Source organism: Cygnus olor, chromosome 26 (assembly GCF_009769625.2).
Source record: "Cygnus olor isolate bCygOlo1 chromosome 26, bCygOlo1.pri.v2, whole genome shotgun sequence".
Classification (NCBI taxonomy): Eukaryota; Metazoa; Chordata; class Aves; order Anseriformes; family Anatidae; genus Cygnus; species Cygnus olor.
Genome location: NC_049194.1, coordinates 4593640 through 4610510, shown reverse-complemented (window position 1 = coordinate 4610510; position 16871 = coordinate 4593640). Strand labels below are relative to the sequence as shown.

At 61.9% G+C, this 16871-nt stretch overlaps 2 protein-coding genes across 4 annotated transcripts in view; one reads left to right on the top strand and one right to left on the bottom strand.

Annotated features, from left to right (window-relative positions):
* Positions 1-4147: 4147 nt before the first annotated feature.
* LOC121060011 lies at positions 4148-14731 on the bottom strand. 2 transcript variants are annotated; one of them, XM_040537323.1, is made up of 2 exons: positions 14474-14731; positions 4148-10449 (listed from the first exon to the last, which is right to left on the bottom strand). In XM_040537323.1, exon 2 carries the CDS (start codon positions 8988-8990, stop codon positions 7800-7802), a length of 1191 nt encoding a protein of 396 aa, XP_040393257.1. In that variant the 5' UTR covers positions 8991-10449; positions 14474-14731; the 3' UTR covers positions 4148-7799. The 2 variants fall into 2 exon arrangements, with proteins under 2 accessions (XP_040393257.1, XP_040393258.1); XM_040537324.1 differs by lacking the exon at positions 4148-10449 and adding an exon at positions 10495-13162.
* A 268-nt stretch (positions 14732-14999) lies between these two features.
* Positions 15000-16871, top strand: part of NFIC (nuclear factor I C) — a 42872-nt gene continuing 41000 nt past the window's right edge. For both annotated transcript variants that reach the window (XM_040537321.1, XM_040537318.1), the window contains exon 1: positions 15000-15515. In XM_040537321.1, coding sequence (XP_040393255.1) covers positions 15513-15515 — 3 coding nt within the window. In that variant the 5' untranslated portion in view covers positions 15000-15512. The remainder of the gene's footprint in view (positions 15516-16871) is intronic.

Genomic DNA, 16871 nt, shown 5'->3' with positions numbered 1-16871 from the left:
GTCCTGCACCCAGCCTGTGTCCGGCGAGGGGGCGTTTTGGGGCGCAGGGGTGTCCCGATGTCACCGAAGCCTTTCCCGGCATCACGGTTGGGTGGGGTTATTATAGGAAAGGGGGGGGGGGTTGTTCCCCGGTTCCTGGGGGTGTTTGTGGCCCGGTGAGCGATGCTGGTGGCCAGGAGGGGAGCACCGATAGGGCTGGGGCTAAAAATGCTCTAAAATGAGCCAAGGGAATTTTCCATGTGCTCAGAAGAGACTTTTGGCTGAGCTGGGCAAAAATAAAAATAATAATAATAAAAAATCACTCCCTTGCGTTGATATTTGCAGGATTTGGCCTGAAAGGCCAGGTTTACGGGGGACATGCACCCCCCCCCCCGGAGCTGTCAGCGGGGCCGAGCAGCAGCTCCCACCCCCACGATGCTGCTGGGGGTCCCCACGGGGAGCGGGGTCCCCCCAAACACCCAGCCTGGGGATGGGGTCCTGGGGGGGGGGGGGGGGTCCTGCCCCAGCGGCACCTCCCCAAAATCAGGGATCCAGGCGCTGGGGCCGCCGGAGCCCCGTCGCTGGGCGGTGACACGGCGGTGGCCGGGGGTCCGCGGGTGATGGGCTCCCCGTGGGCTGGCCGTGGGACGTGGCGGCTGCCGGTGGCCACGGGCGGGTGGCTCCGTGCCCCGCGAGCGCTAGGTGGCAGCAGAAGAGCGCGCACGGCCACGGCCACGGCCACGCTCGGCCCCGGCGCGCGTCCCCGCGGCTCCGTGGCACCGGGTGCTCGGGCACAGCCCGGGTCTCCTGTGGGTGCCCCCGTGGGCGGCCCTGCCGGGGGCTGCTCGGGCTGCTGGGGGCGGCCGTGGGGCTTCCCCGCGTGGGGGAGGTTTGGAGGTGGCTGGGGGAGCGGTCACGGGGGTATGGGGGGGGGTCCTGCCCCCCACCTCCGGCTCTGCGCCTCGTGGGGACACAGGGACACGGGGGGGACCCTGGCCTGCTGGCACCTGCTGGCCCACGGGCACCCTTGGGTGCCAACACACACACACGTACACACACACGCATGAACATGCGCCCACACAGGCACACGTGTGTGCTGGCACACCCACACATGCAAACACGTGTGCGCACACACGTGTGCACACATCCCCCTCCATGCACACCCCCTCATGCATGCACACCCAAAAAGCACACGTGCGAGCACATGTAGAAGCACACGCGTGTTTGCAAACACACAGAGGTGCACGCATGCACGCTCGTGCACGTACGCACACAACCATGCATGCACACAGCCATGCATGCACCCAGGCACACCCACAGACACACGCACACGCCTGCACACACCTGGGTGCCCTCAGCTGCCCGTGCACACGTGCCTGCAGGCCCTTGCAGACGCACACATGCACACCCACAGGCGCTTACACACGCGTGCACAGCCCTTCCCAAGGTTGCTTGTTAAAAAGTACCCGGGTAGGTAAATAGCACGCGGGGCTGGGGGCCGCTGGCCGGGTGGCCGGGGCCGGGGCGGGCGCGCTGGGGGGGCTCAGCCCAGCTGCTAATGACCCACGGCCGGTGCCAGCTCTCTAATCCGTGCAGAGGTTCAGGACAAACTGTACCAGCGATTATATAAACCGACTCGCCTCTATTTATTTAATTCCCTTTTATTTATTTACCGCTCAGCCAATTGGAGGCGGGGGAGTGGTGCAGCCCCCGGCCCCGCAGCCCCAGCCGTGCTGACAGCCGGCACGAGGAGCGGGGGGGGCCCTGTGTGTGTGTGTGCCCCCCCCCCTCCCCCCCCCCCGGTGTGGGGCAGCCCAGGCTTGGGCCTGCGTGTGCACGCGTGTTTGCACACCCTGTGGTGTGTGCTGCATGGCGCACATCCATGTAACTGTGTGCACACGTGCGCGTGAGCATGCCCGGTGTGCAGAAGTGCATGGGCACATGCGTGCAAATACACATGTGTGCATGCTGATGTGCACGAACACACAAGTGCACACACACACACACACATGTGCATCTCCCCAACGCATGCACACATGCGCTTACACCCAGGTGTGCCAGCACATCCGTGCACAAACACACACGTTTTTGCACAAGGACACCAGGCAGGGGGCGGCTAACCCAATGCCAGAGGTGACACAAGGACACGAGGCCCTGGGAGGGGACAGCAGCCCCCGGGGGGGGCAGTGGAGAAGGGGCAGGACGCGCTCAGGGCCCCCACGTCCCCCCAGCACGGCAGTGGCACCAGCTCCAACCCTGACACCCACCTCCCCCTGGCACGGGAGGGGGGGGTCTCGAGGGGCAGCGGGGGGTGGGGGGGGGATGCGGGCAGGGGGATGCTGAGCCCCCCACCGCCCCCCCACCCGTGCCACCGCCCGCTCTTCCCCCGCCGTTACATAAAGGCGCGATTACAGGAAATCAAGGGGCAAAATGTCTTACTCGAATTAATAACTGACTTCCTGCGGTTGCAGATTCACCTTCTGTGCTTGTTTATAAACCCCGGCCCCCCGCCCCCCGCCCGCTTCGGTTAATGCTCCCCGGCGCCGTTTGCCATTAACCGGCTCCACAGGGAGGGCGGCCCAGTCCTCCCAGTATGGTCCAAGTGGGGCTGTGCTGGGACACGGCCAGCACGGGAGCCCTGTCCCCATCCGTCCATTGCTCGGGCAGGACCGGGGTCCCCTCCCCTCTGCCACCGCTGTCCTGGTGACACCGGTCCTGGCACCACAGCCACCTCCGTGTGCCGGGGGCACAGGGAGGGCACGGCCACATCTCCCCCCTGTCCCCAGGGGTCACGCTCCCTCCGCACCCTGCACCAGCCCATCACGGCACAGTGACCCTCGGACACCGTCACCCGTCCCCACAGGCTGTCACCGGGCCCACATCCGTCCCCCTCTTTACCCCCCCCAGCAGCCTCCCAGTGCTCCCGTTTTGTAACTGGGAGCGGGGCCGGCTCGCCGGGAGCCGGGGCCGGGCGCCGGGGAGCCGGGGCCAAGCCATTGTGCTGCGCCGCCGCCGCGCGCGGGAGAGCTGCTGCTCCCGGATGAACCCGGCTGGCGCAGCCATTTCCTGGTGCGTTTCTTCTATATTCCGAAAAAAACAAACAAAATTCTTCTTAAACCAGTTAAGGTTGCTAAGAGACAACAATGCGCTTTACATGGTGCCTTATTTACAAAGCCCAGCTCTTAATAAGCTAAGAAATGAATGGCGAGCGGCTTGGAAACCTCGCCTCGATCGGAGACGAGCGCGGTGGCCTCCTTCCTCCCTGCAAAATACCCTTAACTCTGCCCCCGGCGCCAGCTGTGGGAAAGCCCCACAGGCTGGTGCCCCCCAGTCACATCCCATCGGGGCTCCGGGGAGCTACAGACACCCCAGGGTGCTAGGGCAGAGCGGAAGAGCCAGAGTCCATACCAGGCACCCAGCGCCAGCAGCTCGGCACAGGCACGGTGCCGAAATCCGCCCCCGCTCCCGTCTGCCGAACGCCCACCAGCACGGGGCGGCCGCAGACGACGCTCCGGGGCACCCGCCCTGCCCCTGCCGCCTCTTGGCGGGTGGGGGCCGGACCCTGCCTCAGTTTCCCTGGCTACGGGCGATAAATCCATCATCGCTGTACCAGCAAAACCCATATACCTGCGGGGCCAGACCGCGCCGCCCCGAGAAGCGGGGAACGGGGTCAGGCTGGGCTCCTTGGCACTGCCGGGGCTCGGGGCAGGGCGCAGGCGGGTGCTGAGTGCGCCGGGGCGGGGCCGAGGGCCCCGGCGGCAGCGTGTGCAGGCAGGAGCGGGCAGGCAGCGGGTGCCAGGCGGGGACGGGGGCCAGCTGGCATGGCGGGGCGGCCACGGGGTGTTGGCGAGCGGCGGGCACCTCCCTGCACCCGGCGGTAGGGGACCAGGGACGGGCTGAGGTCGTCCCTTCCACCACCGCTCGCTTGTCCCGTGTGCCACCCCCGTGGGGACGGGGTGGAGAGGCTGGAGATGGGAGGAGCGGGAGCCGCCATGCCAGGGGGAACCCAGTGTCCCCAGGTGGGACCGCAGCTCCTCCCTAAATAGCAGCAGTGGGGACAGCATGGGGGACAGGGGATGGCCGAGACAGGAGGACGAGGTGTGAGGCAGGAGGTGATGGGAGTGGTGCCCAGATCGGTGCCAAACCCACCCTCACCCCCCCCAAGGAATGATGCTGTGGGCTCCTGGCTGCTCCCAAGGTGATCCAGGAGGAAAAGTGGCACGAGGAGCAGGAGGAGGGGTGGGGGGAGCGTCGCCCCGTGTGCTCCCAGCCTGGGAACAGCAATGGCTGAGCTGACTTTGCCTTGGCACTGCGGCACCCGCTCAAACCTCTCCCTGTCCACGGCGGCTTCTCAAGTGCCAGCCCCACCAGGCACCGGGTGCAGGGTGTCACCCATGGGGGCAGGATGGGGGTGCCACCCCGCAGCACCATGCGCCCACCCAGGACCCCCTCCCCAGGCTGCTCCGGGTACCACTTTCCCCACCCCGGGGCAGGTGGGGGACGGGGACGGATGCACACTCGCCTTGGCCCCGTCCCCAGCTTTTCAGCTTAGCGCTCAAATCAGCTTGCGAGGTGCCGGCTGCTTAGCACCCAAATCCCCAGCCAGGGCTAAAAATAGCCCCTGGGCTCGGCGGGTGGCAGCTGGCACCGCTCAGCACCGCCTTGGCACAGCCGCCGAGGGGCCCTGGAAATGCCACCATCATGGGAGGGGACAGGGACAAGGGGACAGGAGCTGTCCCCGTCGCTTCACCAAACACCCTCACCTCCCCCGGGGCACCCAGAGGATCTTGTCCCCCGGGGTGAAGGGAGGCAGCGAGGGGGTGGTGGCCGAGCGGTGACACCAGTTCCTCCCACTGGTCTTACTGGGAGCGGTGCCAGGCTCTCCTGGCCTCCCGAGCAGGGCAGGGGATTTTCTCTCGGGTGAACCCAGGCGGATGTTTCACGGCGAGGGCTGAGTGTCCTCGTGGCCCTGACAGCAGCGCAACGAGTTTGCACGGCCTCAGCCCCTCGGGCAGGGCTCATTGCCACCACGCTGACAGCACGACAATGCATTCGGGAAGCCTCAGCGGGTCCCCTGGGGCCACCGAGGCCATCAGCGGAGATGTCACCCCCCCCGGGGGGGGCAGGGACAGGATGGGACGGGGCTGGCGTCCCCACGAGCCCAGCTCCGGCCGCGCCGCGCCCGCTTCCAGCACGCCCAGAGCATCGCCGGAGCCGTCACCGGTTTAAAAATAGCGTCTCAGCAGAGTGCAACCGCGTTCCCTAAAAGCCATGTGGTTCGAGTTAGAGGATTAATTGGAAATGCTTATTTTGATTTGCAAAGTGATTGGATTTTTCCAGGGCATTTTGAAAGGAAAAAAGTCTGAATTTAATTATCACTATTCCAAAAAGCACCATGGGACCGAGCGTTTGAGGCTGGCTCATGTTTGCTTCACACCCCTCTCGAAAATGTGGGCAGGCAGCGCGGGGCGCGGGGGGAACGCCGGCTGCACCCCGCTGCCCCCAGCGCCCCCAGCACCACCATCACAGCGCCCCTGGCACGCCCGCCAGCCCCAGGCACCGCCAGGCACCGTTTGGGTTGGATTTCACCCCAAAACCCGGCCCGTGGCATCCCCATGGCTGCTCCTCGTGGAGAAGGGAGCTCCGGCGAGACCGTATCCTGCTTGGTTCTGGCCTTGGGCAGGAGCAGGGCTTGGGGGGAGCCGTGTCAGCACAGGCACGGCACAGGTTTGGAAGGGTTTTCTTTCACCCAGTTGCTTTGTTTTTACCAAAATGGATTTTCAGCAGTTATTGCCTTTTTTTTTTCTTCTCAGGGAAAACATCATTTCCAATTATATTTCTCTGGGTTTCCATTGAAAAATGAAAAGCAAATGCTCTTGTACGCTGGCAAAATGTGGAAAAATGTCTAGGAATATTTTTGTCCAAGCGAAAACAGTTTCATTTCTTTTTCAAGATCTCTTTTTCCTGAAAAGAAACCACAGTTGCCTTCCCAGTTATTCTGGTCAGACTGGTTTCGAGACGGCCTTCCCAGTTGGGAGGCTGGAGCTGGGCTCCTGGGGGGGGCAGCGCGGGGCCCCCCTGCACCCCAGCACTGTGCCCCCGCCGTGCCCAAGACAGGGCAGGAGCGATGCGATACCTGCCCCGAATTTGGGGGAACAAACCCTCCCCGAAGCCCCTCTCCCATCCCAGGGATGGATGCGGGGGCACCCCGCGGACCCGCTCTCCATCTCCAGGTGCCGTTGGGGTGTGTTGCTCTGGTGCGGCCCCGATGCTGGCCATGGGGCTGGGGTCTCTGCTTGCCAGAGGGAGCAGGGAGCAGCGCCGAGCTTCGTGCCATGGGGGAACGGCTGCCCCCGCCCTGCCTTTTGCAGCAGGTTTGGTTTAGGGCCGGCGGGTTTTGGTACGTTTGTCCCCCTCCGAGAGCAGGAGGGATGGGACACGGGACGTGGCTTCGCACGGTGCCCAGGACAGTGCAGCTCCTGCTCCCACAAACGAGCCCTGCACTCGGGGTGCCTCCATCCCAGCACCCCCCAGCACCGCAGCCGTTCAGCACGGCCGGGACCCGCAGGTGGGGCTGGCTGGAGGTGACACGGAGCGGCTGGGGGTGGTGGCACCACCACAGAGCCTGCGCCCTGCCGGGCTGGAGGATGGTGAATAAAACCCAGCGGTTATCGCTGTCACGAGGCTGAGTGACGCTGTGCCCCCCCCACACCTCCCCACCGCCCGGTTTGGGCAGGTCCCATCCCGGTGACACCCCCCCGCGGGTCCCTGCCGGCCCTGCGCGAGGCTCCTGCAATCACCCTCACTCTTGCACCACCCAACATCCCCTGGGCAAAGCACCCAGGGCAGGGATTGTGCCTGCAGCAGCAACTGCCTTCACCCCAAAAAACAAAGCAATGCTGTTCCAAAGGGGCGTGGGATTCAGATGGATAATTGCCCCCCTGTCCCTATCCCCAAACCTTTGCCCGCTGCAATCGACGGCAAAAAGCCAGAGCCTGGCCCTGCCAGTCGCCGTGCCTCAGTTTCCCCACTTTGCAAGGTTTGTCCATGCTCCGAGGGGATGTGACGGCAGGGACGGATCCTGCCCTCAGCACAACAGAGCCCCTTTGGAACCCCGAAGCAGCTGCAGGTTTGGGCTTGGCCCAAAGGGCAGCGCTGCCTGGGATGCCTGGGCTGCGTTCCCAGGGCAGGGAGGAGGAAGAGGAGGAGGAGGAGGAGGAGGAAGGCCTGGTGGTGGCAGCGGCAGGAGGATGTTTGCCAGCGCTCTCACGTGGCTCCCACCACATATTTACACACCGGAGCAAACCGGCCCCGGTGACAAACACGGTGCCACTTGGGTAAACATGGCCCCTCCGAGGAGGTGCATCCGCAGCCACCAGCTGCCCTAGGAAGAAGACCGAGAAAAAAAAAAAAAAAAGCAAGGAATTGCCTTAAAAAAATATTTTCCCCCTCATTCGCTATAAAGCAGGGTGGGAGAAATGCCGGGGGAGCCGAACGCCCTGATTTCTGCACTTCCTATGAAAAAAAAATCCCCAGCAGCCCAGCGAGCGGATACAAAGTCCACTTGTCACGGCGAAATTCCTGCCTCCCGCCCGCCGCAGCAGCTGGGCGCTCGCGCGGGGCCGCTGGCACACAATAGCGGCTGTTGTTGCCTCGGCCCGGAGCTGGCTGCGGTTCAGGGCTGGGCAGAGCATGTGCTCCTGTCGCCGCCTTTAACTCTCCAGGCCCTGCTCCGGGCCGAGCAGGGAAGAGCCGAATTTTCTCTGGGAGCAACGCATGTGAGGAAACTGAGGCACGGGTATTAAAGGGGTTGGGGTCCTTCAAAGCGTCCTGCAACGCCCCGTCCCCAGCCCCTCTTCCTGCACACGTTTTCCCTTTATTATCGAATTCCAGCCCACGGCCATCCAACATCCCCTGCATCCCATCCCCGGGGCTATCGGACACCCCAAGGCCACCCTCAGCCCTATCCAGGGAGGTGGCAAGAGCCCAGAAATGCAGAAAGCACGGCCAGAAGGCAGCCTAAAGGACCCCAAAGGGCTGGTGTTAAGAGTTTTTTTGCAGCCAGATACACGGTGTTGGGGCCTGATGCCTGCCCAGCCCTTTTCCTCCACCCACCCAAAGCTCTTTGGGGCAGGGAAGGGCCCTGAACAGAGTGCAGCACGTGGCGCCCTGGCGCTGAGCTGCTGCACCGGCCACGGTTCCCCAGCCAGGAGCTGGCCCCAGGTGCAGGTACAGCACCTGCTGCCCGCTGGGTGCTGCCAAAATGCAAGGCGACTGCCATCTCTTGGATGCCCGGGGTGTTGGGATAAAAGCCCCCAGGGGATGCTTGCACCTTGAGGGACCATCCCTGCATCCCCTGGGACCACCTCTGCATCCCTCCTGACCATCCTCACATCCCTCAGGACTGTCCCTGCATCCTTCGTGGCCATCCCTACATCCACTGGGACCATCTCTGCATCCCTTGGGACTGTCCCTGTGTCCCCCATGACCATCCCTGTATCCCTTGGTATTGTCCCTGCACCCCTTGCCACCATCCCTGCATCCCTTGGGACCATTCTTGTGTTCTTTGGGACTGTCCCTGTCTCCCTCATGCCCTTCCCTGCCTCCCTTGGGACCTTCCTCACAGCACTTGTGACTGTCTCTGCATTCCTCATGACCCCTGCACTCCTTGTGACCAACCCCGCATTCTTTGGGACATCCGTGTCCCTTGTGGTCATCCCTGCATCCCTCAGGACCATCCCTGCATCCCTCGGGACTGTCCCTGCAACAATTGTGGCTGTTCCTGCATCCCTCGTGACCATTCCTGCATCGCTCAGTATTGTCCCCACACGCCTTGGGACCATTTCTGCATCCCTTAGGACTGTCCCTGCAACACTTGTGACTTTCCCTGCATCCCTCGTGATCATTCCTGCATCCCTCGGTATCGTCCCTGCATCCTTCCTGTCCATCCCTGCATCCCTTGTGACCATCTTTACATCCCTTGGGACCATCCCTGCCTCCCTCCTGCCCATCCCCGCATCCCCCGATCAGCCCCAAGGTGCTACCCCGGCACCCCATGCACCACCCCTGGGTGCTGCAGCGACAATAGTCCCCGTGAACCAGCCCCAGATTCCCACCGCCCGGCGGCTCCCCGTGCCCCAAGCGTTTGGAAATCGCCCCCCCCGGCCCACTGCCGCCCCCACGGCCCCAGCGCCCGCGGCTCGCACAACTGCTGAAAACCACAAAAGCCATTTTTCCTCCCCGCTCACCCGAGCTGCCCGGTCCCGCTAATAAAAAAAATAATAAGGACATGGAAAATTCTATAATATCCCTCTGCAGATTCTTGGATTTGGATTTTGCTAATTCAAAGCAGACCCCGGAGGGGGGCGGGGGGAGGCAAATAAAACCAGAATCGTGAAACGGAAAGCCAGTTTTCACAAAAAAACGCCAGCAACCCCAACATTTGAATGCAGCAGGGAAGAAAAAGTTGAATGTGTTCTTAAAAACAAATGAGCAGTGGTATCATTTTTAATTAGGAGCCTATTTTCAAAGCCCTTATTACTTACAGTACATTCGGCATCTGAGTAATTTTCCTCTCTCATAAAATCATAGAAGGGAAAGGGGGGGGAAAAAGGGAAAAAAAAAAAAAAAAAAAAGCCCTTTGTGTGGATGGAGAGGTTTGCGAGGCGAATATCCATGCCAATTTGTCTGTAGTAATTGGATTTAGCTATAGAAGTATGTTGGCAATTGATCGTGTGAGTTGCTAAACTTTTCCCACCAGCGGCCCGGCCCGGCCCGCGTTGCCCCTCCATCAGGTAGCTCATCCCCTCCCCATGCTGCTGCTTGCTTTGGCAACCGACCCTGATTCCACCGGTTTTTTATATATATATTTTTTCCTCGCCCTCCTTGTTCAGGCCTCAAAACGCAGCCATCGGCCCCCTTTTCTCCCCCTGACCAGCACATGGGGGGGCCCCGACCCATCGGCATGGGGACGGGGCGCTGACCCCCCCAGACTCACTGCTGCCCACGTTCGCTTTCCACTCCTCGCACCCGAACCAGAAAAGCGAGATTTGGCCTCATTTCCCCGTCACTCCCCAGCACTGCCCCCTCCGTTGGTGTTCCAGGGCCCCCCCGACCGGGTGCTGCGGGGTGGTGGCCGTGGCACCTGGTGGCACTGAGGCACCCGGTGACCCCGAGGCACCCGGTGGCACCACAGCCCCATCCATGGCACCGGGATGCTCCCGCTGCAGGGACCGAGAGCATTATTTTGGGATACCGGCCAGGGACGTTATTTTGGGGGGAGCATCCGGCTCTGGGGGTCGCTGGAGGCAGGGGAAGAAAAAGGCAACCTCGATGTGCTTGGGCCGAGCGATGCTGAGGGGATGCCGTGCTCCTTGTTCCAAATCCAGAAATTTCCAAAAATTCCCAAATATTGACAAAAGCCCTGCTGGGCCCCGGGAGAACGGCTGTGCTTGATTGCTTGATTTCTTTCTTAAAAAAAAAAAAAATCATGCGAGGAAACATTTCCTGGTTGCATTCGCTTTTGTGCTTTTTTTTATTTAACGAGTGAGATTTCGGTGTTTGTAGGAGTTCACGGTGCCCGGCTCCACGCGGCGAGAGTCGTGTCTCTGAAAGCCCTGACCTCGGGGAGCACCGCACGTGTAACATGCTATACAAAACCCTTTTTGGGGCAAAGAAGCGAGATTTAGGTTCTGTTTGGGGAGACAGGCCCTGATGAGGCCGGGCCTCCCAACGGCCTCCCGGTGGAGGCTGCAAGAGGGGGTTTTTCAGGGTGGGTTCCCCCAGATCGGGGACAGAGCGTTTGGGCTGATTGAAAAATACAGAGGGAAAAAAAATAAAATGGGGATTTTATTTTATTTTTTACTTCTAACCTGCAAATTGAATCTCAAAAAAAAAATCCTAAAAAAATCCTCAAAATACTTGAAATTTCTGCAGAATAATTCCCTGAAATCTGCCAGCATTTTTTTTTTGAGCTGAAATCCCCCCCCGCCAGCCTTGATTCCACCAGTTAAAAACCTGATTATGAAGAAAGAGAAAAGAAAAAAATTATTTTTCATTGCACGTTTTGGCTTTGAATTGAGCTGGGACAGACCTCTGCCTGCTTGGGACCCAGGCCAAGAGCCATATGCAGAAATAAAGTAAATAAATTCTGGTCAAAACCAGAATATTCTCCCTAAAGTTGCCGTAAGACGGTGAAGCCGCCCGTACGCCCGTTATTTCCCTTTCTCTCCCCATTTCTGTCGAAGGACGCAGCTTGGCGGTGCCGGGTGCTGCAACCGATCTGAACGAGGCCTTTGAAAAATATAAAATGAAATGGGAGAAATGCTAGAAAAGAGCCCAAAATAGGGCTAATGAAGTCGGGGGGAATTTCAGCGATGGTTCGGGGGGGGGTGATCCACCCGGTGCCTGCACCCAAAAGTTGGCGCCGGCGCCCTGGCAGCACCAACCAGCCATGAAATGCCCTTGGAAACCAAACCGGGCCTTGGAGGGGGGGCGAGGGGAGCCCCCCACTGCAGGACGTTGCAAGGGGAGAGGATTCCCCACTTGCTCCCAGCGCTGATTTGGGATGCAAACCCCAGCAGTTCAGCAAAGGGCCTGATCCAGACACTCGGAGCGAGGGGGAGTAACCCGGCGTAACCCCCGGCCTTAACCCGATGCGAAATCCCGGCGGGGAAGCGCCGCACCCCGAGGTGTTTTTTTTATTATTCGAGGCAGCAGCGGTGACCTGCACGGGAAAATTAAATCGGGGTTGGTCTGGTTGTTGGTTTTTTACCTCCTCTTGTAGCGCTGAAAAAATAACAATAATAATAATAAAAATAAGGATCATCGGATTTTTAGCCTGTGGTTGCCACGAGGGACGAGGGCTGAGGCTGGGGGGTCCCGTGGCTGGGACGGCAGCGGAGGGCCGGGTGCTTTCTGCACCCATGGGTGCCGCACCCTTCGCCCGCACCCTTGGGTGCCCTGAGCCCCTGTGAGCACGGCGCAGCTGAGGCGGGCGTGGGCCCCTTGCCGATGTAGGAGGACCGGGACGAATTCCGGCGGCCGGGAATCCTTCGGGGTGTCCCAGCCTCGGGAGCATCCAGGAAATATTTTAAGAGCGTTGCAAAAATAAATAAAGGCGGCAGGCCCCACTCGTGCAAAAACCCTTCCCGGCCGTCCCTGCAGCCGGGCCCCTGCAGAAGTGAAAATAAAAACCCAGCCCTGCCTTCCCTTCCCCAAAACCACCCTTTTTTTGCCTTTTTTTTCTGCCCCCCCCCCCCCCCCCTCCTGGCACTGCTTGGCCGGGCTGTTCAACAGAGCATCCCCAGCCCCCCCCCCGGGACACGGAGCGCGGGTTTTAGCCCCAAAAATTCCCCACGGGAGCCTGGAGGCCGGGCTGGCAGCGGGGAGAAAAATGGGGAAATTGTGCCCAGGGTGGGGTTTTGGGGCCGGGTGTGCGTGGGGCAGGGGAGCGGGAGCTCGGCGGGGTCGGCATTCCCCGGGGCGGGCTGAGCCAGGACGAGGCGAGCGAAGCGCTCGGAGCCTTTTTCGGCTTAGAAAGAGGGAAGTGGCTTTTCTGGGGGTAGCAGATGGTGATCGAAAATTAAAAAAAAAAAAAAAAAGTTTTCTAGCTTGTAAATATAAAGAAAAAAAAATGTATTTTTTGATAGAAAGCTGGAACAAAATTAGCTCTCATTTCCATAAGGCCGGCCGCGTACTTCGATGCCTGACAAACAGCTCGGTAAAATATCGCCCGCGAGGCGCAAATCCTGCCGTGTAACGTCCGGCACCTCGGTCTGTGCACGGCGGGGTTAGCGGGCAGAGGGGATGTGGGGACGGATGAAATAAACCTCGGGCATCCACAAAATCCCTGTTAAAATTAAGCTGATCCCTTGTAAAAATGATCAGGGCTCGCCGAGTCCCCTCGTAGCAGGGTGAAAGAAAAAAAAGAAAGAAAGAAAGAAAGAAAAGAAAGAAAGAAAGAAAGGAGGGAGGAAATTGCAAATTAAAAAAAAAAAAAAGGAATGGCAGCGTAGCTCGCTTTAATTTTATTTTAAAATATATAATAAATTATTTAGTGTATTATTTATCACGCTGGAATCATTTGAGCAGCAGACAGACGGAGATTATGTTCCTGTTTGTTCAGGACTACGCAGCGTGCCTAAAAATACAGCGCGCAGCGCACGCTTCACCCCGTAACAAACTGGGAAAGAAAAATATCTAATTTTTGTTGCCTTCCTATAGAAAAATATGGTTATTTGAGGGGATTAAAAGATTAAAGGATTACTCGATAACAAGGCTTAAAAACACAGCTCCAGACACTCGAGGGGTCGGCGGAAAGGACGGGACCCCCCCCCCCCCCCCAAAACAAAGCTGCCCCCCGCAGCCCAACCCGGTCCCTGCGAACTTTGGGAGCGGGGCCCAGCGGGGTGGGCGCCCCCCCCCCGCCCCCCCCCGGGCTGGGCCTGCAGGAGCAGGTGGCAGTGCCCGTGTCACTCCCCCCCCCTCCCGTGCCCCCCAAATCTGGGGCTGGGGCTGCTGGGTGCTGCAAAGCGGCCTGTGGCTTTAAGAGGGGGGGGGTAGGGGTGCGGGGGGGGGCACGGGGGGGATACGGGGGGGGCACAGGGAAGGGGGTGCATGGGGGACTCTGAGGGGAGAGGGACGGGGCACATGGGGGGGCAGGGATGGAGGATGTTTCGGGGGGAGCTGGGGGAAAGGGGGGGTTGGAAAGGGGCTGGGGGGCAGTAGTGATGGGGGGGGGCATGGGAAAGCCCCGGGGGGGGGGGGCAGGGATGGGGATGTGCAGGACGGGGGGGGCACGTGGGGATGGGGTTGTCCGTGGGGCAGGAGCGGGGGGGTCCTGGGGGGATCTGGGCAATGGGGAGGGGGAGGTGGGCTGGGGTGTCCGTCGGGACCAGGGATATGGGGGGGGGGGCGGGTCTGGGGATGGCGGGGTCCAGGATGGGGGGGGTCTGATGGGGGGGAATGGGGGCATCCGTGGGATGGGGGCGGGATAACGGTGCATGGGGGGGGGGGGCCACGGAGCACGGACGGGGGTGCCCGCGGGGGTGGGGGTGCGCAGGGATGGGGGGGGCTATGGGGGGGGGGGGGGAGCCCGCGGGGCCGCCCCTCCCGACGCCCGGTGCAGGGGCGGGGGCGCCCGTCCCCGGCGCTGCCCGCGGCTCCTCCCCGCTCTGCGGTAGCTCCGCACCGGGGCCGCGCCCCCCCCGGCCCCATCCCACCCCCCCGCCCCCCCACCCCATCCCGCCCCACCCCCCGGCCCCATCCCACCCCCCCGCCCCCCCCACCCCATCCCCACGCCCCCCCCATCCCCATCCTATTCCCTCCCCATCCTCATCCCATCCCCTCCCCGCGCCGGGCAGGGCCCGGGAGGGAGGAGGAGGAGGGAGGAGGGAGGAGGAGGAAGATGCGGGGGGGGGGGCGGGAGGGAAGCAGCCGGGGGGGGTCCGCCCGGCGCCTCCCCCCGCAGCCCGCCGCAGCCCCCGCCACCTACCAGCACCGCCAGCGGGGCCGCGCTCCCTGGGCGAGCGGGGCCGGAGCCTTCCTCCGCCTCCTCCTCCTCCTCTTCCTCCTCCTCCGCCCCCGCCCCCGCACGGGAGCGTCCCCTCCGCAGCGCCGCCGGTGCCCCGGGCGAGGGGAGGAGGAAGAGAGGAGGAGGAGGAGGAGGAGGCTGCGATGGGGCCGGGGCGCTGCGGGCTGCGAGGAGGAGCCGTGCCCGGCCGGAGTTGGCCTTTGCTGGGGGGGGGCGGGGGGGGGGGCGAGCTTTTATTTTCCTAAGGCGCAGCCCGGCCTCCAGCTCAGCCTCTCCAGATTTAATTTTTTTTAATCTTTTTTTTTTTTTTAATTTTTCTTTCAAGAGCGATTTTATTTTTTTTCCGAAACACAGATTTTCCCCTCGCCTTCCAAAAATAACCACCGCCCCCCCGCACCCCCTTTCCCCCCCAGCCCCCCCCCCGCACCCCCCCAACCTTCTTCCTCCTCCTCCTCCTCCTCCTCCCCCCCCCCCCCCCCCCCGGGAAGGTCGCGGCGCATGAGGCCGGGCTGGGTGCGGGCACCGCGCTCCCGCCGCCCCTCCTCCCGGAGCCTCCCCGAGCCTCCACCCCGAGCCTCCCCGGAGGCAGCCGCCGGCCCGGCCCCGGAGGCGCTGAGGCCGGAGCATGGAGCCCGAGCGAGGGTGACCGCCCGCCGGGGACACTTTACCGGTGGCCTCGAAGGGGCGGCGGAGGGGAGGCTCCGATTATCACCGTCATTTTTTTTTTTTTAATTATAATTTTTTAATTATTCGCGCTGGCAATTTTTTTTTTTTTCCCCCTAATATATATATATATATATATTTTTTTCTTCTCTCCTCCTCGGTGGAAAACACACGTTTTAGACCAAAAAAAAGAAAAAAAGCCAAAAAAAAAAAAAGCAAAAAAAAAAAAAAAAAAAAGCCAACCAACCACCAACCAACCAAGCGCCAACCAGCCCAAACCACCCTCCTTTGCTTTGCTCTCCGCAGCAACTTGGAAGCCCGTTAATTGCACTTGGCGATGGTAGGTCCCACGGCACTTTCATTTTCTCTTTTCTTTCCTTTTCCCCCCCCCCCTCCCCGCGCGTGTGCGTGCACCCACGAGCAAAACTTGGCGGCCGTGGGGCGGGGGGGGGGGGGGCGCGATGGGGCGGGAGTGGGGGGGGGAGAGGAGATCGGGGGAAGGGGGGGGGCGCGCGGGGAAGGTGCCGCCGCCGCCTCTCCGCCCCCTGCCCACCCCTTCCCCGCGGGGTCCGGCCGGGGGGGAGCCGCCCGGCGGGGAGGTCGCGGCGCCGGGGGGGGGGGGGGCTGGGGGGGGGGGAAGCAGGGAGGCCGGGAGGGGAGGCTGGGAGGGAGCCGAAAATGGCCGCGGAGAAAGGGGCGGAGAGGCCGCGGCGCCGTGAACTTGGCCGTGACGCCCCCAGCGGGGTCGCGCTCGAGTCGGCGGGGGGGGGGGGGGGGGGCGTGGTGGTGGTGTCTGTGGCTCTGTGTCCCCCCCCCCCAGGCCCGCGTTGTCCCCGCTTCGCCGCCCGGTGGGACAGAGGGGGGGGGGGTTGGGGGGGGGGAGGCTGAGGCTGGCTGTAGAGGCCGGGGGGGGGTGTTGGGGATGGGGGGGGGAAGTGGGAAAAGTGGGAGAGGGTGAGGGGAATGGGGGGGAAATTAAAGGGGAAGGATAAGGGGGATGGAAGGGGGAAATTGAGGAGGGGAGTTACGGGGGAAGTAAGAAAATTGAGGGGGATTTAGGGAAATGAGGAGGAAGAATTGAGGGGACTTAAGGAGAGCATAAAGAGGAGAATTAAGGGGGAAAGTGAGGTGAATCAAGGGGAAAAAATGAGGCGAATTTAAGGGAAAGGGTAAGGCAAAATATGGGAAAATAGAAGAGAAAATAAAAACGAGGGGGGGGGGATAAAAATGAAGGGGAAAAAATAAAAAATGAAGGGGAAAATAAATAATGAAGGGGAAAAAAAAAATAAGGACAAAACGAGGGGCAAAAGGCTCCGGGAGGACGCGCGGAGGGGAGAAGCCCCGCGGCAGCGCGCCAGGGCGTGCTCGGGGGAAAGCAAAAGTTGCGAGCGGCCCCGAGCGGCGCGGGGGCGCGCTCCCGGCGGCGGCGGAGGCCGGAGCCTTCCCCTGGCTCCGCGTCCCCGCCGGCCCCGGCCGGGCTTTGCCAGCGAAGCCCCGAAGCGGCCGAGTTGAAAAGCGGCGAGGTCGGAGCGCGGGGCCGAGGCCGCGGGCAGCCCCCGGAGGCCGCCGGCCGCCATCCTGCGGGGCCGAGGCTCCGCTCGCCCAGCCGGGAGCCGGGGATTCCCTTTGTGTCGCCGTGCGCGGCCCGCTGCCGCTCTCGCTCTCTAATTAGCCTGATTTAAAGCCTCCCCCGGCC